This window comes from Sitophilus oryzae, unplaced genomic scaffold, assembly GCF_002938485.1.
Source record: "Sitophilus oryzae breed Bouriz unplaced genomic scaffold, Soryzae_2.0 scaffold_808_pilon_pilon, whole genome shotgun sequence".
Classification (NCBI taxonomy): Eukaryota; Metazoa; Arthropoda; class Insecta; order Coleoptera; family Curculionidae; genus Sitophilus; species Sitophilus oryzae.
This window is the reverse complement of record NW_022147426.1, coordinates 839463-867368: the sequence shown is the minus strand read 5'-3', so window position 1 is coordinate 867368 and position 27906 is coordinate 839463. Positions and strand designations below refer to the sequence as shown.

The following is a 27906-nucleotide window of genomic DNA, read 5'->3' as shown; positions in this document are numbered from 1 at the left end:
AATAATTTTAATTAACCTTATATTTTTTGCTATTTTTAAAACGGTTTCGGAATACTTTTAAACAGTCATTAAAACTAAATCCAAGTTTGTACAAAATGTTATTTATGGAGATATCTAGCACTGCGTAGGAAAGTTGAACATTAGGTTCAAGTTAATTAAAAGTTTTTCTCATCTTCCGCCAGTTTGGAGAAAATGATGTATTAACGTGTATAGCTATAATTATTTTTCGATCGATATCGATACCAACTACAGTTAATACCTTTTTAACCATCAATTTTATCTTGAAATTGTTGTATATCTATTCTATTTTCGTTCTAATTATTTATATTAATGATTATTGGTGTCTATAAATAAGTTCCTAACAACCTGATATTAAAAAATGTCAACGGATATCTATATAAATTTATATAATTTTTAGCCGATTACGATATTAAGATCATAAATGACCTAAATACAAACTATTTTCATGGTGTCTGTCTGTCTGTCCGTCTGTAACACGATAACTCAAAAACCGCTAAATCGATTTTAACCAAATTTGGCACAAAAATACTGTGGCACCCGAGAATCTAGCCATTAGTTTTTGGTGGGGGTGGGGGGTTGGTAAGGGGGTATGGGAGGGGGTTAAAAATGTAAAAAAATCGTAACTCCAAAATTATAGTAGCAATTTTTTTTTCCTCATTTGATCTGAAAAAAATCCAAATGGAAAAAGAAACCCATTTCATTTATCCTCCGATTAATTTGTCATGCTTTTGTCGGCCAAATACTGAAAGGGGTACATTTAATTTCGGATGGCACAACACGATTACTAGGGGATTTTTAACCGACTACAGATTTTCAATCAGTTTGTTTTTCGAACGAGTGAGTGAGCATAAACCAATTTGGTCAAATGATTCGGAAAAAAAATCTGGAATTAGTGGGAGCCACAGTTACGAAATACGCGATGTAATTTTTTCTGTGTTTTTTTAGTACCTACTAGTATTTCAAAATTCAACATTGTAGATTATGGTATGCATCAATTAAATCATTATGCACATTTTGCAAGTTCGTTTTGAACGCACAAGGATAAGTGTGAGATGGCCTTTCTTGAGAAGCTGATACATGCTTACGTATTAGGCAAACGGATTCAAATATAAATAAGGAAGGAAGAGTTAATATTTTTAATTTTTTAAAAAAGTCCTGGCAATGAGTTCTGCTGTTTAGTCCCAGTGAATATCGAACAGCTCTCTTCTGGAACTTGAAAATGCGGTCAAATTGGAAGGGTATATCTGAGGTGCGACTCATAAAAGTGCATAATAAACAGTTCTAGCCACTGATAAGTTAAGCTCCTTAGAAACAGATCTTAATATCGATATGCATGTCCCATTTCAGAGAATTGTCTACAACGAGCCCTAAGAATTTTACAGATTTTACGACGTCAATGGTGGTGTTGTTAAGTACAAAAGGCTCCAGCGAGTTTTTATACGACAAAGCTTTAGTTTCAGAAATGTTGAGACTCAGGAGGTTCGAATCGCACCAAGATTTAAAGGTGATTAAGTCATTTGATATAATCCTATGAAGTGCCGTGACGTCCTTGTTGCTCCAAGTGAAGCTAGTGTCGTCCGCAAAAAGACATATTTTACCACTGCTGTTTATGTTAGCAATGTCGTTAATAAAAAGAAGAAACAAAATAGGGCCTAGTACTGAGCCTTGCGGTACTCCACATTCTATTGGCTTGCTAGAAGACAACGTGGTATCCACCCTCACAAGTTAACTTCTTCAAATGGCACACGGTGGGGTATTAGCATGAAAAAAGTGATCGAAATTCGAAAAAGCAAATGTGTTTAAGATTTCCCAAAAAAAGATAAATGATAAGTTAAATCATGTCTGCCATGAATGGGGTTGCTATGGGTGTGTTTAGTTGTATTCATTTGTTTCAACGAAACGTCAAAGTTGTTACTTCTCACAGATAAGAGGTAAATGGCTAAATTTTATGTTTAAAACTATAAATTGTTGTTGTTCTTGTGCTCTTTTTACGTTTATATTATCGTTTTGATTGAAAATGGCTCAGCAAGCTGCAGATATATATTCTACAAAAACCTATTATTTATTTTGATATTCTCTATGCTAACGATTTTTTTTGCAACTAAAAGTTAGGCGTTCAGAAAATTTGATTAAATTTGTGACATTTTTATTATACCTAGAGATTTAGTTGCGCATTTCGAAGAATTCAGCATATTGTCTATATACGTTTTACTTAGTAAACATTGGGCTTTCATACAGTAAAATAAAATACTGCGACTTTTTGCGATTTTGCTGATAAAATGAGAAAAGCATTCTTGGTTTGCTCTAATTTGCCAATCAGTGATATACTAATGCGAGGTGTAAACCGCGATGGCATTGTTATTGTACAAAGCGATCGCATTAGTGCCATTAGCAGTATAGCACAATTTGGCATTAGTAGCGACTTTAGTGGTATGGGCATTGCTCGCGGATCAGTCGTAGCATTAGTAGTATTAGTTGCGATATTACTACTGGCATTAGTGGCACTGACTGTGGAAACACTGGAACAGTGATTTTTCTTTCTTTTTTTAGAATCGACGAATTATCCTTTATTTTGTTCATATTATTTCCTCTTTAATTGAAAATAGCAATAATTTATATAAGGTCTACATAAAAAAATTTCGATCAACTATCTGTGTCAAATACCCCACTGTGTGGCAGTAGTATGCACATTTCTATTAATTTAGATGAATGCGTGACATCATTCCATGTTGATCTTTGGAAATAGTGTCTTAAAATCAACAAGAAACTGTAACTAAGTATATGTTTCACTTCGACATATTAAAACAAAACTATGTCAAACAGGAGAAACAATGTATAATAGTAATTTACAAGTGCAAATATTTGATTTCGGTCTCATTAACAATTTATGACATATTTCCGCTGTGTTCGCTACGCCACCTTCTGGCCATCCCAGGACAATAATTCTGCGGCAATATCAACGTAAAATATTTAAAAATAGCATTACAGTATTCTCTGGATACATTTTCCAGCAAAGAGACATTAGAAGACTTGGGGGAAAAGGAATATAATTTTCTTACGGCTGTATATCATGGCACAGAAATGATTCTTTGCCACGCTATCAGTATAATAGAAGTTTTTTTTTAATTTTTAATCGTTCTAGAATATATGATTCGTTGCTTTTGCTTACTAGAGACAGCAAGTAATAATTTGGATTTTTCTCGCTTTTTTATGGTTCCGTACCTAACTAACAGGAACCCATTACTAAGACTTGGCTGTCCGTCCGTCCATCCGTCCGTCTGTCACAAAGGTCTATCTTATGAACCGTTATAGATAGACAGTTGAAATTTTTACAGATAATGTATCTATGTTGCCGCCATAAGAACAAATTAATACTAAAAACAGAATTAAATAAATGTTTATAAATAAAAAAGTACTTTCACTAAACATTATCTTTTAAGTAAGAATTTTACATAGAATCTTTCAAGTCCTCGGTGGCCGCGTGGTTAAAGCGTTAGGACTTTACGCTGCCATGACGTTGGAGCCGTAGTAGGGCAGGTTCGAATCCTAGTCAAGGCGACTTTTTTAATTTTTACATATTTATTTTTACTTTTTACGTATTTATTATTGATTAATACAATTTTTATTAATGTGTTTCTTCATTTTTTTTAAATTACTTATACGTGCATTCAAAATTTCAGCTAAATCGAAAAAAAAAAGTTTATAATAATATAGTATCTAATGTTGTATAGATAATGAATGGTACGGAACCGTTCGTGCGCAAGTCCTAACGCTTTAAAAATTAAAAATAAAAAATCGGTAAAAAAACTTTTAAGTTAAACGGGTTTATCTTATGTGCACTGAAAACTAGAAAATAATAATAACAATTAGGTATTTTGAACTTCTAGTTCAGAAATGTTTTAATACTAGGCAGAATAGCTTTTAGGCATATTAGCCTAAAATAAAAACGTGGGGCCCCTCTGAAATCCTACCTATGGCAAAGCATATCTTTATACTTTGGTAGATCATGAGCTCGGCGTTCGCTGGTGAAGCCGCCACGGCTTATTGATTGTGAAAATCTCCAGTTACGATTATAGTAAGTCGATGCAATCCACACTTGGTATAGAAGAAAGTATTACAGCAATAGTTAATGGGCCCCACGTTTTTATTTTAGTCTAATATGCCTAAAAGCTATTCTGCCTAGTACTAAAATATTTCTAAACTAGAAGTTCAAAATACCTAATTGTTATTATTATTTTCTAGATTTCAGTGCACATAAGATAATAAAACCGTTTAACTTAAAAGTTTTTTTACCGATTTTTTATTTTCTAGTTTTTAGTATTTAACGGAAATGCCTACCGAATATTCCTCATTCTATTTAATTCATTTAGTGCATCATTATTACATGGTTTTTTACCTGATAATTTATTACAATCTGACGCTCAGGTGTTTCTGACGCTAACAACTCTCTCTCTGTCTGTCGCGTTCTGATGCTAGCCTAGACTCATGATGCTCAGGTGTTTCTGACGCTAACAACTCTCTTTGTCTCTCTCGTTGTGATGCCAGCCTAGACTCATGACGCTCAGGTGTTTCTGACTCTACCAGCTGCCTTTGTCTCTCACGTTGTGCTATTAACCTGGCATCATGTTGCTCAGGTGTTTCTGTTGCTAACCGTTCTCTTCGTTTCTGTAGTCGACTATAGGTTTCATTTTCACTTTCTTTTGCACGTTTCGTTCTATACTTTTCTTTCGCCTTTTCGAGCCTTCTTTTTCGTTGTGTAGCAGTTTCGTTTTTATTTTTGTTTGTGTTTTTATTTATTGTTTCCATGTTGTTCCCACGAGTAATGGACATTTTAACGGTCGACCCCAGAGGTCCAGTAGAGGGGCAAAGCTATAATATACAACAAGAGGCGCCCAATCTTGAGGGGAAACGCTTGCGACATTACATTTTTAGCCACCCTAATGCCATACAGTCCTCAGCACATTTTAACCTATTACCTTAACTTGGGTGGTAAAGCTACCGCTAACTACGTAGATACATCTAATCACCTATTTTTTTTATCTGTCCTTCTAACGTCACACAATCTTGGACACAACTGTTCTGGACACGACTGCTCATGCCCTCACCTAATACGCCATTTTGTAACGACGTCCATCTTGGATTTTAAATTTTGTCATAATCACAGTATTCTACTTGTGTAGCCCTTTCATTTGATACCCATATTGAGGGGGTTGTGGAAAAATATGAAATCCGCTATTTTGTACCGGCGGCCATCTTAGATTTACAATGTTATTGATATTACTATATTGTATTGTCATCGGAACTAAAGGTGTGTACCAAATTTCAGATCAATCTGACAACAGGAAGGTACTTAAATTTCAATTTCTAATTTTGACCGAAATAAACAAACAAATAAATAAATACCGTACGGGTCGAGCTAAATAAAACCGCGGCCACCGAGTGCTTGAAAGATTCTATGTAAAATTCTTATTTAAAAGATAATGTTTAGTGAGTGTACTTTTTTTTATAAACATTTACTTAATTCTGTTTTTAGTATTTATTCTTATAGCGGCAACATAGATACATTATCTGTAAAAAACTGTCAACAATAACGGTTCATAAGATAGACCTTTGTGACAGACGGACGGACAGCGAAGTCTTAGTAATAGGGTTCCCGTGGCACGGAACCCTAAAAACAGTAAAATATAAATAAAAGTCAAAAGTTTTAAAGATTTGAGAGAGAGAGTATTTCAGAAATGCAGAAAATATCATTTAAATTCAATCAATCACGCTGGAATCGCGAGCAACTGCGGAAGCCTTCAAATTTAATTCAGCCAATTGCCGTTGAGCCTCATAAATATTTCACCCTTGTAAATGCTCTCTGCAATCCAGCCTTCGTCCTATCTATATTTCAGAGATTTCCACAGGAGAGAAAACGCGTCAGATGTTTTTAAATTAGTAAAAGGCGTATATTTCGCTTTAATTTAATTAAACCCTCAAAAGCAGGGAGTACCTACGAAACTATTGTTCAAATTAATTTTATTTTCCGTATAGAATTACCGGTAAAAGTTGGGCCATTGTTTGGTAAATCTAGTAATTACATTAGTTGTTCCAGTAATTAAATGTATTTACAGAAAATTTTAATGGCGGTAAAGTATAATTAGATTTAAATAAATAAATGCCTTTATTGTCAAAAAAGTTTTCAATTTGTAGACAAAGGTAAACTAACAAACAAAGTAAAAAAAAAACAAGGTACACACACAAACAAACAAAAGATAATACAAAACATTATACAAATAATATTGTCAGTCTTATTGTTAAAATAAACATTTATAAATGTTTACAATGTCAAAGAACAAAAAAAATTAAAATAATATTCAAAAATATTTAGCCAGTTTATAGCAAAATATCAATGACCTCTAAATAAATTAATTGCGATGTCATTAGTAAATATAGCAATAGCAAACATTAGACCAGTGTTTTCAAGATCAAATTCGATTTTCAATTCAAATATAATTCATTACGGCGTAGAAAGCCTTGTCTAGTAAATAAGAGTTCAATGCTTTGCGAAATGAAAAAAATGATGTTATGGATTTGATTTCAAATGGCAGGTGATTGTGCATTTTTTTCGAGTTGTATAATATTGAACTTTTAACTAACTCTGAGCGTGGGGTAGGTAGATAAAGATCTTGCTCCGCGTTCCTGAGTGGATAAGTGTGAGATGGCCTTTCTTGAGAAGCTGATACATGTTTACGTATTAGGCAAACGGATTCAAATATAAATAAGGAAGGAAGAGTCAATATTTTTAATTCTCTAAAAAAGCCCCGGCAATGAGTTCTGCTGTTTAGTCCCAGTGAATATCGAACAGCTCTCTTCTGGAGCTTGAAAATGCGGTCAAATTGAGCCGCACAACACGTACCCCAGAATGGAAGGGCATACCTGAGGTGCGACTCAAAAAGTGCATAATAAACAGTTCTAGCCACTGACAAGTTAAGCTCCTTAGAAACAGACCTTAATGCAAAACAGGCAGAGCTCAATTTTTTCGACAAAGCTTCGATATGTATGTCCCATTTCAGAGAATTGTCCACAACAAGCCCTAAGAATTTTACGGATTTTACGACGTCAATGGTGGTGTTGTCAAGTACAAAAGGCTGCAACGAGTTTTTATACGACAAAGCCTTAGTTTTAGAAATGTTGAGACTCAGGAGGTTCGAATCGCACCAAGATTTAATGGTGATTAAGTCATTTGATATAATCCTATGAAGTGCCGCGATGTCCTTGTTGCTCCAAGTGAAGCTAGTGTCGTCCGCAAAAAGACATATTTTGCCACTGATGTTTATGTTAGCAATGTCGTTAATAAAAAGAAGAAACAAAATAGGGCCTAGTACTGAGCCTTGTGGTACTCCACATTCTATTGGCTTGCTAGAAGACAACGTGGTATCCACCCTCACAAGTTGACTTCTGTTGCTCAGATACGACTTAAACCATTCGAGAGATGATCCCCTGAACCCATAGTGCTGCAGTTTATTAATTAGGATCTTATGATTTACACAATCGAACGCCTTAGAAAAATCACAGAAAATTGTTGCTGTAGAATGATGGTTGTTTAGGCTGGAGTAAACTTTATTAAGGAGGGAAAACATAGCGTCATTTGTGGACTTGTTGCTTAGAAATCCAAATTGATATTCAGTAAGTATTTTGTACCTAAACAGAAAAGATACCAGCCTGCTTTTAACCAACCTTTCTAGATTTGAGAGAATCGCTCTTTCTTAAATAATCTTTATGTTCTCTAATTCAAAGATTTAAGGGTCTAGATGTTTCACCAATATAAAATTGATCACATTCACCTGGTATTTGGTATATTACATTTATTATTTGTTGTCCAGCCCATTGGTTTAAAACACATTGATTTTTAGAACATAAAGATTACCAAAAATAGACAAGGAAAAAAATACAACATTAGTATTTCCACTGTCGTTTTAAACCACGGTACGCTAGATTATTATCGTTTAATATTAAATTCAAGTTGAATATTGAAAAAATACGCATTTTTGTTTGTACAAGTTTTATTCGAATCCGCCGGGTAAAGCTTCGTTATTTTTAACCTTCCCTAGGGGGCAAATAAAAAGACACGAACGCTGCACGTGCCTCTGGTCGCCGGCATGTAATCCACCCTTTGATTTCATTTAAAAATTGACGATGAAAATCAGTAAAACAAACCTAAATTTAGAGGTCGCACAGAGGAGTGTTTTATGCCAAAGCAGGGTCAAAAATAAACTCATTTGTAGGTTTACAATTCACAATAAAAAACTCTGATTTGGAACGTTTTTAGACCTTTGGACCTACAATGGGACACCCTGTACAGTATATTAAAGTTATATTCGTATCTTAATTATTGACACTAAGGACGTACGTTTTCCTTACTGTGCTACCATCATCATCAGATCATCGAGAATTTTATAAAAAAAATTAACAAGTAAAAGTGAATCGAGTACACATAAATTGTGAAAAATTAAGGATTCAGTTTTACACCTATTATTGATTGCAATTAGTTTATAAGTTTTCTGCTGAATATTTTGGATAACTAGAGCAGGAATGTTCATAAAAAATTATACCCAAGAGTGGCTGGTTCTCTGTATAGTGGGTAATAAAAATGATTTGTGCTTATTGGCCAGATCAGGCTGTTTAGTAAATTTATTTTTGGAATAAATTACACAAAACGTAAGGCAAACAGGTTTTGCGAGCTATAGGGTCAAATTAATATAGCTGATGTGCCACAGCAAATAAAATGTTCTACAGTGTGTCCCAAACTTTCACCAAAATAACAATTTTTTTGTTTCCTCGTATAATTGACAGATGGGAACTTTCCTTTTAATTTTAGAAAAAGCTACTAAAAAGCCAAATAATTTGGCTACAAATTGCTTAAAAGATCATCAAAATCGGTCCACTAAAACGCAATATATTAAACTTTAAAATATATCGAAATTTTAAGTGCGAATTTTTTGTGCCGGTGTGTGACAAAAAAATATAAATTAACTTTGCTACTCGAGTTTTTTTTTGTGTTTCAACTTCGAAATTTTAAAATCAGATTTTCCACATCCCGACTTATTTCCAACCAAATCCAACTTTCTTCATTCCGCAGATTTAAAACCTCGACTGCTAAATCTCGTTGTAAAGTTTGCACAGGAAACGGATCGTGTTGAAAGCCGCACTATTTGACGTCGCGGTTTAAACTCGTCCTGTTACATTTCGAAGAGTTAATCTATTTCAATAGAAGTAAAATAGATTTTGAAAGGACTCTGGCAAATTGACCTTCATTAAGGATGTATTCCGTTGCTTACCTTGGTTATGGTTTTATGTTGTAATTTTTTATCTGTTTCCTGAAAGTTTTCTGAAAATTCGGTTATAACTCCGTCACATAACTGGTTTTGTTTGTCAATCAATGTCATGTATGTGACAGAAATCCAGCAAATATTGGAAGTTCGAGTGAAATTCTCATTTAATTTCTAAAATTTGTTATAATATTTTCTATTTACATCCAAAAGCAATGGAGGTAGGCATTAAAGGTAAATAAATTTCATTAACTAAATAGAATTACCTTTTAGAACCATTTAAATTTATCATGCAGTCATTGTTTCTTGTTCAAGTCAGGAACATTTAAAGAAAACATGAAAAACAAGACAACAAGTAATGGTGAATGTTTTGTAAGCTATAAAAATATAAATATTTATTAGATTTGTTTATTTATTATTGATCTGTTTTAATATTGGACCTGCAAATCTTCACCTGAGCTGTCTAACGAGCTTAACAGTTTATTAATAAAGTACTTTTCAATATTAAACTCCATTGAAAAGAAGAAGCAAACGTAAAAGCAGAGAACAGGTACATTAAAAATGCATAAAAAATAAATTTTATAATAGAGGTATTGAAATTTAGAAAACCATCAACAATTGACTTTTCCAGTAATTTACCAAACCGTTCCGTATCAAACCAATGTTTTTCAGCAACCGCTCTTTACCGTAGTTTACCGGTCTGGTTCTCTTGGTTTTGCAACGGAATACAGCCTTAATCTTTTTATATTATTTGGAACGTTTGAAATTGTTTAAAAAATTATTTGGTGGCGTTTGAAAAAAATAGCATGTTCTATTCGGAGTAAAAATTACTTTTTGTGCTTTGCCTGTATGTCGTCGTTGTAGTCAAACGTTATATGCTATCGTATGCTCCGAATATGCTACCGTATGATCAAAAAAAAACGGCGTCAGCGATGGTTGTGAAATGAAGATCGCTGTCATTTTATATGTAAATTTATAGTGGAAATTAGCGATGGGAACTATCGAATGAATTAGACTATCGAATGGTTACTGAATGAATGATTTCAACTATCGAATGGTTTTATTCGAATAAAATCATTCATTCATTTGTATTTGCATACGTGACAACCTCGCCGTGCCACTAAATGGCTATCGTTGAGCCACGACTATCGAATGCTTTTGATAAATGAAATTTAGTATCCGTTTGATTTTTGTGTGCGTCAGTGCAATATTAGTTCTTCCAAATTTTAATAACTTCGCCGTATAAATACTGTGCTATTTTTGCGTTTATTAAAATATTTAAAATACTAAAATAGTAGTTTTTTTTAATTGACGATTGTGTGCGTGTGCAGGTGGTCAACATTTTTCCGAAAATTTTTGTGATTTTCCGTAGCCCGATCTTTCAATTATTTAATTTTATATGGTATATTTTTTAATGGAAAATTTTGAGAAGTAGCAATTTTTAAGAGAGATGAGATGAACTTACAATTAATTTTAAAAATAGATATTTGTATTTTAGATGTTTTAATATGAATTATGAATTAGTTGAACTTAATAATCATATTTAAGTAATGTGGTTAAGTAAATGGTTACCGAACTCAAACTATGGAGTGAGAAAATTAAATTGAAAGTTTTACACGTGCCAATTTTAAAAAAAAGTTAACGATGTGTGTATTTTGTTTATGCTAATTCTCTTACATGTAGTTTTTTGCGAAGAAATATTTCATTTATTTATTAAAGTAAATGCCAGTAAAAGTAAATAATATTATTTTTAAATAGTAATATAAATCACCTAACATAAATAATTTTGATTTCTAATTTTTTATTTATATTTTCCTTCCATGTTGCATGCTTAGAAAATTAATATATGTTGATTCATGATTTTAAAATTTGTTGTTAATATAACAAATTAGTTCTGTAATTATTATTATTTAAAAAATAACCGTTGCCAAAAAATTTAGAATCTATATTATTTTTAAATAGGATCTAATATAAATAATTTTGATATCTAATTTGTTGTTTATATTTTGCCACTACTTAAAAAAATGTTTATATTAAATGATTTTAAATTTTGTCGTTAATATGTATAACAAATTATTACTGTTATTATTATTTATTAAACCAGTCTTTGCTTAAAAGCATTAAAAATCATTTTCCTACATCCAAAATAACAAGTATTATTGTAGTGTAACAACAGAATATTAATAAAAAAATGCAAAATATATAGACGTAACTAACTAAAGCCAGACGATAATATTCTTTGCTAATATCAACTAATACCAATATATGGCAACAGCGCCCTTCATAATGTAGTTTTTGTGTAAATACTAGCACCTCAATAAAAAAAATAATGTGTCCTTATCTACTCCGCAAAAAATCAAAGATGCCGCCTTCTTTCATAGCATTGCCACCGACCGCTGTCGGGTTTCTGGGAAAGAAACCTACGTCGCCGGACGACAACTAAAATCCAGTTAATATTTTATTATAATCGATCATGACGAATAAATGAATTTCATAAATGAATGAATTTTATAAATGAATGGTTTTTGCTGCCGAATTACTACAATACAATATTTCAAGGCAGATGACGCGTCTATTCGATAATTTTTATTCGAATAGTTTTCAACGAATGTTTTCTTACTAGCTATCGAATTATTCGAATGAATTGCAACTATCGAATGTTTCGATAGTATTCATTCGATAGTTCCCACTACTAGTGGAAATATCATCGATCGTCATTTCTTTTTTTCGATCATACGGTATTTTTTTCAAACGCCACAAATAATTTTTTAAACAATTTCAAACAAGTTCCAAATAATATAAAAATATTTAAAAATAATGCCTTGATTGCATAAATGGAAAATAAATTAGCTTACTACAATTTTTACTATAAAACAGGATAAACAAAAAATGAAAACAGCATTAACTTCGTTTTGTTTTACAAACTCAATTTGATTTCACCGTAATAAATAAAACTTCGTTAGTTTTATGAGATGGTCGGAATCCAACGGGAAATCAAAATTTTTATTTCACAACAATATCCATTTTATATTATTGGGTAAATTAATAACGATATAAATTTAGAGAACGCATATCGAGTGAAATGGAATGAAATAATAAAATAATTGATCGTTCAATCATTCCGGACCATTCGTTCAATTAGTCAAATCAAACCACAATCGCCTGCAAATTTTATGGAATACTTATTATGGAATAAAATGTATTGTTGCGGGCCGGTGTGGACTCGACCTAACCTCACAATATGGCCCGCCCTCGGACGACCTTAACATCGCATAGACACCGCAATGATTCATTCGTTCGAGAAGAATCGAGTCCCACTGGAATGGACTAGTACATACGAGAACATTCGAAAACCTTCTCTACGCACCTAACGATCTATGGACAATTCTAGAGTTCTTTACCTGTCGGTATAAAAGCCGGCGGCCGTGGCCTACAGGGGGCAGTTATAAATATACCAGTGCAGTTGACGCGCTAAAATTCAAAAATAAATTCTTAGTTATAAATCGTTTGTAAATAGTTCTATAAGTCTTTTATCGTTATTGTTTTTGTTAATTAGTGTTAAATAAATAGTGTTTAAATAAATTGTGACTTTCTATCCACACGGAACCGACGAAAAACGTAACAGTATTTAAAAAGAGAAGAAATTTTGAAGCTAACCAACAATTCGTGTGGTCTGTTTTTGTTTAAATGTTTTTTATTATTATTTATAGTGATTTACAGTAATTTTGTTAAATTATACGAATATTCTTGTTGCTTATTATTGGTTTGAACTAAATATGACAATGTCCTTCAATGAAAATGCGAGTTGCTTAACTCTAAGGGTGCGTTTAGACTTGAGCACGCACGCACTGATCCTCCGCGAATGCTCAAGTGTAAACGGCTGTGCGCGCACGCCCACTCTGAATCTGCCTGTGCGCGAGCAGCCGCGAACGTGAGCCGTCTGGTGTCGGTTTTTGGTCCGTGCTCAAAGGGATTTTATGTGTGCGCGAACGCTCAGTTTGCACCGGCAATTTGTTTTGTCTGTGTTCGTGCGTGCGTGTGTGATTTTTTTCGTTTTCTTTATTAAAATTATGGAGTGGATCAATGAATCTTCGTTATTATTAGTTGAAGAATATGAAAAGTTGCCTATATTATGGGATGTTAAACATTCTTTATATTATTAAAAAATAAAAAAAACGCATGGCAAAACCTTGCAAATAAAATTAATATTGAATATGTCGATATTAATGAAATTGCTATTCTAAAATTTGTATCTTTTGTTCGTAATTTTTGGTGTTATTAACTGATTATTATATTGAACTGATCATAGCCGTCCTCTGACACTAAGTTGTTGCAGTGAATTATATCGATTTCTAAAAATTTGGGTTTGCCACCAGCGACGATGTTTTCGATTTTTCTCCTTTTTAATAATTAAGCTGTGCATAACAATGACTGCAGCCTCGACTATTTCTTGGTCGTCCATTATTTTCGCCAACACAACTCTGCTGTGCGCGCACAAATGGATCACTTCATTCGTCCAAAAATAAGTTTTTAATTTGAACGTGCGTGCTCAAGTCTAAACGCACCGTAATACTTCTAATTTTGAGCTAGCAAATGAGCTAGATGCTTTATCGTTATTCAGAAACTACAAACCTATCGATGAAAACATGCATGAAAATTTACAAAAACAGTTAAACAATTTGAATGTATTTTTTAGACAAAAAACAGCGATTTAACGACGTGACCTGTACACAGTCCCTTCGGTAATGTTTCTACTAAACACACTTTAATTAAATTAATAAAAATACAAGCTAGTGATCAGTCTCACCCCCGGAGATCAATTTCACCCCATAGGACGGTAGCTTTAAACTTATAACCAAAGGAGAAAATGAAATATCCTTATGGATCAAAAGTTAGCTGTCTAGACGCTAGCGGTAACCGACTTTTCGGCGATGGTAAAAGGAAGACCGGTGATAGGATTGTTTTGAAAATTTTGATTTTTATATAACGGCATCTGCTCCATCTATCTAAAATATTATCAGCGTTATAGTGTTGCCGGATCATTTGAAAAGTTGTGTCATCTTTTTAATCTTAAATAGAACACCCAGTATATTATTGCATTTTTGAAAACTACTCTCATATCTCATCATTTTTTTTATTATACTAACCTATACCTATCTCTTATAGTTTTCGAGATAAAAAATAAAATATGTGTAAAATTAATACTAACAATTTATAACAAAATTGTTGAGTAGGTGCTTAAAGAGAGACTAAATAAAATAACCTGATTTGGTTTTACATGAGACCTCACAATTTTTTATAGTGGAACAATTGTATTGTGAGACTTGGCATTTTTTTACATTCTATGTTTTTGATGGGATTATAATGATTTTTAAACGGTTTTATTTAGCTCGACCCGTACGGTATTTATTTATTTGGGTCAAAATTAGAAATTGAAATTTAAGTACCTTCCTGTTGTCAGATTGATCTGAAATTTGGTACACACCTTTAGTTCAGATGACAATACAATATAGTAATATCAATAACATTGTATATCTAAGATGGCCGCCGGTACAAAATGGCGGATTTCATATTTTTCCACAACCCCCTCAATATGGGTATCAAATGAAAGGGCTACACTAGTAGAATACTGTGATTATGACAAAATTTAAAATCCAAGATGGACGTCGTTACAAAATGGCGTATTAGGTGAGAGCATGAGTAGTCGTGTCCAGAACAGTTGTGTCCAAGATTGCGTGATGTTAGAAGGACAGATAAAAAAAAATAGGTGATGAATTTGTGAAAAGGTTGCGGTCCAACATTGACGTTACAAAAGAATTGGTAAATGGTGCTATAGGCCACATTACAGAAATTGTTTGGCCTCAGTTCCGTCGAACCCAAATGTACGAAACAGATGTACCATTGACTTTGGCAGAGACGGCATACACGTTATACACCCGAAAGCCATACAGTTTCCAGCAAAATTCAATTATGGTACGGCTGAAAGAAGGATGCTACCCTTAATTTTGTCATGGGCATCCACCGTCCATAAAATGCAGGGCAGCATAGTCGACCATGCAGTAGTGTATTTGGGCTCAAAATTGTTTGAGGAAGGGCAAGCATACGTGGCTCTAAGTCGAGTCAAGTCTCTGGAAGGGCTATGTATTGAGGAATTAGATTGTATTAAATTATCAGGTAAAAAACCATGTAATAATGATGCACTAAATGAATTAAATAGAATGAGGAATATTCGGTAGGCATTTCCGTGAAATACTAAAAACTAGAAAATAAAAAATCGGTAAAAAAACTTTTAAGTTAACTAGTTTTCAGTGCACATAAGATAAAACCGTTTAACTTAAAAGTTTTTTTACCGATTTATCTTAGCTCTAAATAGAATGTGTTTCGATCGCTAGCTCGTGTGTCGCGGCCTTGAATTTTTACTCCCAGCGCGCGTAAAAAATAACCGTTATAGCAGAAAAGGTCATACGAACATACAATATCCGAATGTAAAAATTTCAACGTGGTGAAAAAAAAGACGCGGGTTGTATAATCTGGAAAAATCCTTCGCTTTCCAAAAATATAACTCGATATTCAAATTTGGCACCATTCGCAAATATCCACAAACGAACGGGAGGTTAAATGAACCGCGTCGTCGATCGGATTAGGTTTTTTTTCCTTCATTTGAAAATGGCGCTTTCCAGAACTTTTCCGAAATCAAAGAAGCGAAAGCTAAAGTTTACCTTGTTTCTTTTAGTCGTGATTTCGGTTTCTGTCGAGTCGTTGGATAAGTTTTTATATTCGGAACACAAATTGGATAAGGCGAAAGAAACATTTAATGACTTGTAAAACAAGAAAGAACACCCTGCAGGGTTTTATTTTTAATTAATTTTTGAAAAAAGTTCCCACACGTACATTGAAAAAAAAAATTCACAGTCCTTTACAAAGATGCAACCGGGGGGCATTGAAAATGATGAATAAAAACGTAAAAATATGATTAGTGTTAATATGAGTGTATTACATACATATGTTTAAATAACGAATGTTATGGATGAATGTTAAATAACGAAGTTTATGGCGCTCTTCTGTGACGGCTTTTTATGTCTTAATAATTATATATATGGCGTTTTAGAACTCGAACCAAAGTCGAAATTTTGCAAAATCTCAAAAAAGAAAATCTATCGAAAATAATAAATAGTAAAATGACATTTACCCTCTATGGATATACATATAGTAAAATGACATTTACCCCCTACCTATGGTCCCATATAAACTGTATACTAAAATAAATAGCTTTGACATATAATTGTCGTTTTTCTTGATATACTCCCCTGATTTTATTTTATTTTTCCAGAGCACTAATACTCTCTTTATGTTATTTTTATTCCTAGAAGGATGATTTGAAGAAGAAATATTTCGTTCATATTATTGATGTCACTAAATAAACCCTTGTATAATATGTTATACTTCTAGATGTTATAGTAATGCATTTTCGTACAGCAAACTTTCATTTCCTATTCTACTCCCTAAGGGTACGAATTTCATAAATTCCTATGTCCAAATAATTAACTCATGTCTTTTAAATGATCCTTTGTGCAACAAATTTTTATGTGTATAATCCAGAGGTCACGAAGGTTTATATAATTTTTTACTAACTTTACCCATTTGGTTGATGAATTTCAAAAATCTCTTCTTATTCTTCTTTCTGTAGAACTTCATTCTTCTAGTAAATGGTTTTCATACAACAAATCGTTCGACATAATTTTAGACTCTAAGAGGATGAATTTTCTAAAATCGCTTTGCGTAACTAATTCACTAATCACTAATGTCCTGTAAACGAATCTTTGTGCTAATATTGATGTATCTAAAGCTAGCGGTATGAACTGACCCCTAAAATATCTAAAAACTTGATATATAATCTCTATAATCTAACTGACACACCATTGACAATGACAAATAATTGATTTCTGGAGGTATTTTGTGTAGGTGTTTTTCAGGTATGTTTTAATATTTATTCGTTTTACATAAAGAAATACCGATTAAACGATATAATAATACTTCATAACAAATCTAGACATATATACCTTTCATTTAAAAAAAGAATCATCAAGATTGGTGAGGCGGTTTCGGCGGGATGGATGTAACAAAAAAACCCTTTGAGCTTTTATATATGTATCCCACATCGGTGTCACAAGCTGAATTTTTCAGGGAAGGAAGTACAAGTACGTGATATGGAGACCCTTATTCCAAAAGTAGTACAAAATTAGACCGGGAAAAAGAGCACTATCATCAAAAATCGATATATTAATACCACCGTATAGAGAAAACAAATACTTATTTTTTGATCCAGTACAAAATAAAGTCTTCGTAGGGAGTAATTTTTTATAATTATTTACAAAAAAAACATTTCCATTAGCGCTTATGACCGAAAAAAACTTTAAACATGAATAACTCATTTCAATCATGCGAAAATTTGGTTTAAAAATGGACTTTTTTAAATATAACTTTCATTTAACGAAAAACGAAGGCCTAAATGAAAAAAAGAAACGATTTATAAGTTTCGCTTATGTCTTGACAAGGTAACAAAGCAAACCCCATATTTTTTGCTTTTAAACTAATAAAGATATATTAATAAACAATTAGCGATGTCCGACTGCCGCCGCCGCGCCGAGATTTCCTATACGTATACGCGTGATGACGTCATGGTGTGGCAAATGTAGCATTTTAATTCGATTTGGGCTCCCTTATATAGGATAACAGAAACATTTTCAATGTTAAAAGTCATTTGTAAGAAACTTGTAAAAATAAGATATTTTTGCATAGTTTCACAAAAAATGTAATTTTGCAAAACAGTTTATTAATATTAAATGATTATTACCCTTGTTTATATATTCTTAAAGTTGGTCAACCGACTAGACAAAATGTGCTGCCAACTGGAGGACAAATCGTGAACCTATCGGGGCGGAGTCAAAAATATCGATTATTTTCGTTATTTTCCTCAGAGTAATGTAATAATATAGCCCCGGGTATCTGCAAACTTTAATAGTGATCAGCTGATTAAGAAATTTAAACGAAACTTTTATTTGTGTCGTCACTGGAAACTATCCCACGGGGGTAAACCTCGTAAGATGGAAAGTTTCCGACGACGACTACCGCAGAGAATGCGGAGAGGAAGAAGAAACCATAGAGCACCTGCTGTGCCACTGTCCGGCACTGGAATAACGCTTGAATACTTTAGGGCAAGGTTTTTTGAAGGGACTAGAGGAAGCAGCAGAAGCCAACATCAGCGATATCGGGAACTTTGCAAAAAGTGCTTTAACGCAAAGAAAGAATGAGAGGAAGGTTTGGTAAAACAATACAGGGGTACCGCAATGGGCCCAAGGCATGATGATGAATGTTTAATGATCAAATATGATCGCAAACCCCAGCAACCTAACCTAACCTAGAGGAAAGACGAAGAAAATTTTAGTCTAAGGAGTTTCTTGAACAGGTGGGAGTCTCAGTGCGGTGCTGATTATTGTTTTTATAATTTAAGGGTAAGTATTTATATTAATTATGTTTATATTATGTAGTTTCCGTAAATATACAGGCAGCTCTCTTAGAAAACACAATCTCCATTTATTATACTTATTTACATTTTAATTTTAGCGATATGTAAACACATAATTGTTCCACGATCTCTCCATATCAACATATCTCTAAGTATTATTTATTGTGGAGGACTCCATAGCCTCTAAGTTGGTAAGTTGACTCTTTTGATTAGATATCGTTTACTTGCATGTTTTTTATTTTGTTTTAATGGCAATTTTGTTCCTATTTTGGTTAGGCGTAGAATTCAAGGTTCTTCTAGACAAGAAGAGATGCAATGATTATCTTACATACATAAGTTCTGTTTTGTGACTTATAATTAACTTGATAATAAATATTACAATTATAAACACGTTTATAATTTATTAATATTTACTAACGCTTTGTGAATTTACAAAAGTAATTGTAAATTCACTATAATAAAATGTTTTAATTTGTTGTTACTCTATAGTAATATTACAAGAAGTTGGCGATTTCAAAAGATAAATTTACAATAAATAAGTAAATTTACTATAAGATTTAAGACATTTTATAAGTAAATCCCCAAAGTATATTGGTGAACATAAAGATATATTATAACATATTTACATACATGCTACAAATTAGCCATGCAGCGATTTTACAAATGAGTTATAAACCTAAAGAATGGGTGGTAAATTTACTACAATAATATGTGCCAAGAAATAACCCTCAATATTGTTATTAAATTTACAAATTAATGTTTTCAGTGTACAGTCTCGCCACAAAAAGTGTCATTTTTACTCATAATAAAACAATATACTATTGTCTCTTTCACTGTACTATTGTTCTCAAATTCCTGTTCTTTCAGATATGAGTTTTGCCTTACGTGAAACTTTCTGAAATAAAATTTCCTTTAAAACAACCTTCGAACGACACAAGACAAACGAGTATCAATTTAAACTCTTTGCGGGAAACCGGATACTGGTTTAATAGATAATCGACGAAAAATAACAAAATAAAAATAAGGTATTTGTTACATCTTCAAATAATGGCAATTTTATTTCATAGAACGCGTTTTTTGTTGGTCCAAACTGTATTACGCAAACTTTCCATTCTACAGCTAGATTAATAAGAGTGATCTTAGAGTCAGAATTATTCAAATCATTTAGCCTAAAATTTATAGACTAATAATTGTAATCAATAATAGGTGAAATTAACTAAATAAACTAAACCTTTAAATTTTTCACAATTTATGTGTATGCGATACACTTTTACTTGTTTTTCAAATGAATATCATTATATGATTTAATACCTAGCTCCTGTGATTTTTATTACTGTAATATACAGGATGGTCCGAACTGTATTCCGGAACTTCGGCAGCATATACTGCAGATAAAAATATGTAAAAAAGTTCGATAGAAGTTTCATTTTTATAATAAGTAACGTCAATATTTGGATGAAAATTGGTGTCTGGGAGTTTTTTGACATGAGAAATTTGATTTTGATGTCACTATGACTCCTATTTGTAGGGGGCGCCACCTACATGTATTTTAACTGTTTTGAAGAGTAATAATAACTTTTCGTCCGTCCTGTGTAAAAAACTACTAAGTAAAAAATATACATTTCCGTGACTTTTTACGAAAAAAAATGTCTCTTGGTAAAAATCACGAGCAACCGTTTTTAAGATATTTAAAATGGAAATAGTCAATACATGTAATTATTGACAAAACATAAACACGTTGAGTAGATAGTTATTTGACTGAAATAATAAATTTGGGAAAATTTTATTTTTTTAAATTAATCATAAATTCTACTGCAAACAAATGATGATAAAACAGTTTCTGTTGAACTTTTAGCACAAAAACATTTCAAATTTATGATTTTAGTCTAATAACTATTTAGTCAACATGTTTAACTTATGTCAATGATGACAGGTATTGATAATTTCGATTTCAAATATCTCGAGAACCATTAGTAGTAGCGATTTTTACCAAGAGATCTTCTTTTGCGTAAAAAACGTCGTAAATGTATATTTTTTTACTCAGTTAGTTTTATACAGGTATGGACGAAAAGTTACTAGTCTTCAAACCAGTTAAAAATATGTAGGTGGCGCCCTCTACAAGTAGGAGTCATATTGATATTAAAATCAAATCTCTCATGTCAAAAAACTCACAGACGCCAATTTTCATAAAATATTGATGTTACTTCATAAATTATTTGGAAAAAATCGAAATAAAAATGAAACTTCTACACCCTGTATCTCCGAAACTGAGCATTTTAGGTCATAAATTTTTAACTTTTTTATAATCTATATCTACGTCTAACTGAGGTTTAATCAACTCATAAATTTAATAAATAACATTTTATCAGAAAAACCTTGTAGTTTTACAACATAGGGTACTTTGTTACTTTTAGTTTTTTGTCTTTCTCTGCGGTTTCCCCAAATAATCGCGATAACACGGTTTCCTACTCAAATTGTTTCGAGTTCGGTTCATAAAATTTAATAAGTCCTCTATTCTGTTGACAGGGAATTGGCCTTTCGGGACAGAATAACGTTAATTTTGCTCTCCGACCCCTGCTAAGATGAATAATGTATCAGGCTCTTGTATTTTCTAATTTCCTGTTGCGGCCGAGAGTCTTTTTCGCGAGAGAGTGGGGAAAAAAGAGGAAAAAGTTAACTGTCAAAGTTCAGTTTCGTCGGGACGAGATAATTTGTCATTCAGCTAAGATTGTGGCCTTTTTTCCTTAAGAAAATGGTAGAGGGTAATATGGTATCGTTTTTCATAAACTTAAAGCCAATTAAGTTCTAGAAAGAAAAAAAATATTTTTTAGGGTTCCGTTAGAAAGAAAAAAAAATAGCGCCGGGAGGCACGTATAACCGCCCATACTAAAATATGTTAATAAAAAGTTGGTAGGGAGTTCTTTTAGTTTCAGAGTAAGTGAATTTTTCTAATTTTGGTCCGCGGATATTTGCCCTATCCGCCACCTGGGGTCGCGTCCGATGGGAGTTCTCCACACGGATTTTCTCAAAAACGGACTACGGAAACACGGAATATCTCAAAAACTGCGACTTTGACTGATTTTGAAAAAAAATTGTAGCTCATTTATTAAGGGTTGTGCCGCAACGAGACCACCTGGAAACGATGTACAGATGACAAGGGTACACCACCCCGCATTCAAAATCATTTGCCGGTCCGTAGGAAAAGGGCCAACTTCAAAAAACCGCTGTTTCTCTTGAAAATTAACAGAAAAAAACTTGTAGCTCATTTATGGAGGGTTGTGCCGCAACGAGACCACCTGGAAACGATGTACAGATGACAAGGGTATACCACCCCGTATTCAAAATCATTTGCCGGTCCATAGGAAAGGGGCCAAGTTTAAAATACCGCTGTTTCTCTTGAAAATTAACAGAAAAAAAATTGTAGCTCATTTATTAAGGGTTGTGCCGCAACGAGACCATCTTGAAACGATGTACAGATGACAAGGGTACACCACCCCGTATTCAAAATCATTTGCCGGTCCGTAGGAAAAGGGCCAAGCACAAAAAACCGCTGATTCTCCTAAAAATTAACAGAAAATAAATTGTAGCTCATTTACTAAGGGTTGTGCCGCAACGAGACCATCTGAAAACGATGTACAGATGACAAGGGTATACCACCCCGTAAGTGTTGTGCCGCAACGAGACCATCTGAAAACGATGTACAGATGACAAGGGTATACCACCCCGTATTCAAAACCATTTGCCGGTCCGTAGGGAAAGGGCCAAATACAATAAACCGCTGTTTCTCTTGAAAATTAACAGAAAAAAATTTGTAGCTCATTTATGGAGGGTTGTGCTGCAACGAGACCACCTGGAAACGATGTACAGATGACAAGGGTATACCACCCCGTATTCAAAATCATTTGCCGGTCCGTAGGAAAAGGGCCAAGTACAAAAAACCGCTGATTCTCCTAAAAATTAACAGAAAATAAATTGTAGCTCATTTACTAAGTGTTGTGCCGCAACGAGACCATCTGAAAACGATGTACAGACGACAAGGGTATACCACCCCGTATTCAAAACCATTTGCCGGTCCGTAGGGAAAGGGCCAAATACAATAAACCGCTGTTTCTCTTGAAAATTAACAGAAAAAAATTTGTAGCTCATTTATGGAGGGTTGTGCCGCAACGAGACCACCTGGAAACGATGTACAGATGACAAGGGTATACCACCCCGTATTCAAAATCATTTGCCGGTCCGTAGGAAAAGGGCCAAGTACAAAAAACCGCTGATTCTCCTAAAAATTAACAGAAAATAAATTGTAGCTCATTTACTAAGTGTTGTGCCGCAACGAGACCATCTGAAAACGATGTACAGATGACAAGGGTATACCACCCCGTATTCAAAACCATTTGCCGGTCCGTAGGGAAAGGGCCAAATACAATAAACCGCTGTTTCTCTTGAAAATTAACAGAAAAAAAATTGTAGCTCATTTATTAAGGGTTGTGCCGCAACGAGACCACCTGGAAACGATGTACAGATGACAAGGGTACACCATCCCGTATTCAAAACCATTTGCCGGTCCGTAGGAAAAGGGGCAAGTTCAAAAAACCGCTGTTTCTCTTGAAAATTAACAGAAATGTTATTACAAATTTTGTTGCAAATATTATTCCTAATCTTAAATTGAAAACCGCGTTTCGCTAAATTTTTAACCCCCTCCCATACCCCCTTACCAACCCCCCACCCCCACCAAAAACTAATGGCCAGATTCTAGGGTGCCACAGTATTTTTCTGCCAAATTTGGTTAAAATCGGTTCAGCGTTTTTTGAGTTATCGTGTTACATACGGATAGACGGACAGACAGACAGACAGACAGACACCATGAAAATATTTTGTATTTAGGTCATTTATGACCCAAGTAACTCATTTTGAGTGAAATTAAAAAAAAATTTTTTTGCCGATCCTAATAGCCTACCATACCTATTGGTATGGTCGGCTAAAAATATAACTTTGGTATGGATCTTAGTTCTGACACACCCTGTACATTTGAAAATAATTTTGAATTATACACATTGCCTTCCCACATGTACCCATAAAATATTTTTTCTACGACTAGCCTAGAAAATGCAGTTTGACACACGGAAAACTCGATCTGAAATTGGGGTTTTGCAAACTGTTGCGTGCTACGGATATAGCGCACGACATATGTCATTTTGTACACGGCATGTGCCAATTTTAACATTTTTAACCTCCAATGTTTAACTGAAACGCCAAACGCACGCAACGCAGCCGTCAGCAAAGTGTCATCATTACATGGCAAATTATTTCACAAAACTGGCAAAAACTGAGTGAGTCTGCTGCCTATTTGTAGTCGTAGAAAAAATAGCGTAAAAAACTCGTTCGAAAACTCCTTTGTACACTCGTTCGACTTGTGGCTCTTGCCTGCGGCTCGAGCCAACAAACTGTCGAACTCGTGTGCAAAACGTCGTTTTCGAAACTCGTTGTTTAATATACTATTGTTTCTATAGTCTGTCCAACGAGAAGATCCTTGACAGTGATAGATGTGTCTGTCATTTTAATTTCAAAGTAGTTTATTTTATTTTACAAAGAAATAAGTTGGCACAACTGGAACGCATAGCAGGAAATTAATATATGTATTTAAAATTTGTCTGACAAGTAACTTCAAAATATTGTGAAAAAAACTGTATAAAACTGAAAAAATGTAATCGAGTTATTTTATTTAATAAAAAATGGTATGTGTTAACACAAAACAAACAAAAAAAAGACACCACATACCAAAAAATATAAAAGAGAACTATTTCTTATTTTCAAGCTTTATGAAACTTCCCGCATTTATGATTATATTTATCAATATAACCTATGTACAAATACAAATTTGTAATATTCCGCAGGAATAAATAAAACAGCATAAATAAAATAAACTATTTTATTAATAATAACAATTACCAAATTTTATACCTCACAGGTTGATTAATTAACTTTAATCTTAATTTTTTTAAACCAGTACCTTTTGACATTATTTTTCTGCAGTACTAAAATCCATTATTTTACCTATCGTGTGATGTCGATACAGCTACTCCAGTTTTTAGTATGGGTTTAGTATGGTCCTTCTACCATATTCGTAATGCACTTATCTACGACGAGATGGTATACGAACTTTATTGATAGTAACTTTATTGGTGTATCTGTATAAGACTTTCTGCCTGGGCAGCGAGTATTCACCATAAACTGTGCTCTGGATTCTACAGTTAATTTTCACTCGATTTTTCCTCCACTTGACTTCAAAAGACACAAAACACACGTAATAACACGAATCAAAATGCATCATCTTCCAAAACGCAGGGTATTTGACAAAAGTTGTCACAAAATTATAACCTATAATTTGGCAAGACTTTGACAAACGTCAAAAATCTAAAGGCGAGTTCATACGCATCGGCGTACGTTTGTCGTTCATCGTTCCGTCAAACCAATAAAATTGAAATACGATCTGTCATTTTTGAAATAAACCAATAAAACTGGTAAAAAACAACAAGTGACGACGCATGACGAATTTATATTTAAACCCATCCATAGTTAACTTAAAAATTATTAGAAATTTTTTTTAGTAAAATAAATAGATTGGTATGGGACGTCATCTGCTTTTCTTCTGTCATCGTCTGTCGAAATCTTACCTGAGAAAAAAAACAGAGTATACATCCTTCCGTTTTCTTGTATATTCTATATACGGAACCTTTTTTCAAGTGTTGATTTCAAAAACTTGTTGCAGGTATTCATCGTACAACACGTGGACGTCTGTATGTTCAGCAACGGGAAGTTTAAAAACGTTGTAGCGATATACAGTGACAAAGAGAGCTGTCCCATTCACACTGGCGAAACCGTCACCAAAACCTACACCTTACTTCCGCTAAACACTAGTACAAAAAACTGGATCGCCTTGGAGGACACCTACACAAAGTCCAGCTCGAATCTGGCAAGCACAGTCTGCTCTTCATCCGGCAATTCGGAAGATAGGAATGTTTTTGCCATTTATGTATCCTATTATGTTAAAGGTAAGACAAATAAATATCCTTCAATAATAATTTTTTCGTTGGGTATAATATTATTATGCAGAGATTTGGTTTATTTGACGTGAAAAAAGAGAGAAAAAAACAGATTCTCTCGGAACTATATCAGGCTAAACATTAATTAAGAAGAAAATACACAAAAAGCAGCAGGAAAGAGAAGAAAAACGAACAGCGGTTTTTTGAACTGCAAACTAAATAGCGAAACAGTTAATTTAAAACCCAGCTTGTTCCTGTCATTCTTACAAATTCTCATTGCGCCAAAGAAAAATCGTATATTTCTATTTCAACTTTCTTTTCTCGTCTGTTTCTTAATGTTTGCCAGAGAGAAACGTAATATCAAAGGAGCAACTTCAATTTATACTTTAATCCATTTCCGATTTTTAGCTTAAGCGGGATTATAGTAAATAATAATAAAGGAAAGAAAAATATAGTAATAATTAATAACAGAGACACACAAATATTGCTTAAACCTTTTGAATAAAAATATTAAGAGTCCATTTCACTATACAGGGTGTCCCGGAAATAAGTGCAAATATTTTAAGGGGTGGTAGATCTCGATAAAAGAAACATATTTTCTCTTTATCGTTTTTCAAATAAGTCCAAAATAAGGGAGTTATTTTACTTTGAAAATTTCCATTTACTACCTATTTGTGTTTTAGACCTTACAATAATTGTTTAGTATGACAAATTTATAAAAACAATTTTCCTTTGCAGTGAAACTATTGGCCAGCGTGATGGGTGGTGACGTCAGTCTGAAGCTGCCCTTCACCCTAATGCACACGTGCACGGACTACAACAGCGAAACGTTGACCAGGGTGAAAAAAATTGACACGGAAAACAGAAAATATGTCCCGAATCAGTCTCCGAAATGTCAACGAGGCACCGAGGATGACATCAAGCCGGCCAAGGATGGGACGTGAGATAAAGAAAAAGTAAGAACAATAGAAATCCACAATAGGAAAAAATTGTAATAATATTGTTAAATCGAAAAAAAAAATGCAAAAAATGTCTATACCTATGTTATGGGTTATTTCACCACTGCAAGAAAATCTTCAAAATAAAATAGATATTTTTTGTAAACACTTATACAGGGTGTCATTGAAATGGGGTAAAAAAATCGGGGGGTGATAGGTAAAGTAGTAAAAAAAGTTCCTATAAGTATCGGGCGGAAAATGCATATTAAAGGGTGAATTTAAAAAACGGTTGTTTTGAAATTGTAGGCCTAAAAAACGAGATAAGACTTCGAAAAAAAATCCACTGCCATAAATTTCGACCCTAAATCAAATGGTGATACTGAAAAATTATTTGGAAAAGCGGAAAGGGTAGTTTTTGCAAGGGTAGGGAGTTATTTCGTACATAACTTTTTTGAGGTTGTTTTTTTTGCAACGTGGGTTCATTTTTTGAAAACTACATACTTTTTCCTACAAAAAGGTACTCTTGTTGCACATCGCCCAGAGCGATGGTTTTCGAGAAAATTGAAAGTAAAGAGATTGCTCTGATGGGTTGCTAACTAGTTAATCAACCTAAACTTATGAAAGTTATGGCGGTTCAAAAGTAACCAAGTAGTTATTAAATAATTAATTGGAAAATCAAAATTTCATGATTTTTAAAACATCTTATTGCTTTAAAAACGAAATAAACTTTTTTGGTTTAAAAAAATTTGGTTTGCTCAGTGCCGATTAATACTGAAAAGCAACTACGGCAACGCATTATTGATTGTTCCAATCAAATTCGGACAACACCAAGGATATTCCACAGGGTATCTACGCAGATCGTGGAGAAGAAGATCAGATGTCTACATTGAAATGAATGGTGGTCACTTTGAACTTTACTATGAATGAATTAAGGAATGCATTATTTTAACAAGGAATTTTGGTAATTGGATTATTTCGTTTTTTTTCAAAGCAATAAGACGTTTTAAAAATCATGAAATTTTGATTTTCCAATTAATTATTTGATAACTACTTGGTTACTTTTGAACCGC

The 27906-nt window shown here is 33.3% G+C and overlaps 1 protein-coding gene across 1 annotated transcript in view; it reads left to right on the top strand.

The window, feature by feature from the left end:
- LOC115888735 (arrestin homolog) overlaps positions 1 to 27906 on the top strand; it is a 355674-nt gene that overhangs the window by 315987 nt on the left and 11781 nt on the right. Inside the window, exons 12-13 of the mRNA XM_030908556.1 lie at positions 25625 to 25907; positions 26637 to 26854. Of these exons, the coding sequence (XP_030764416.1) occupies positions 25625 to 25907; positions 26637 to 26842 (489 nt within the window). The 3' untranslated portion in view covers positions 26843 to 26854. The remainder of the gene's footprint in view (positions 1 to 25624; positions 25908 to 26636; positions 26855 to 27906) is intronic.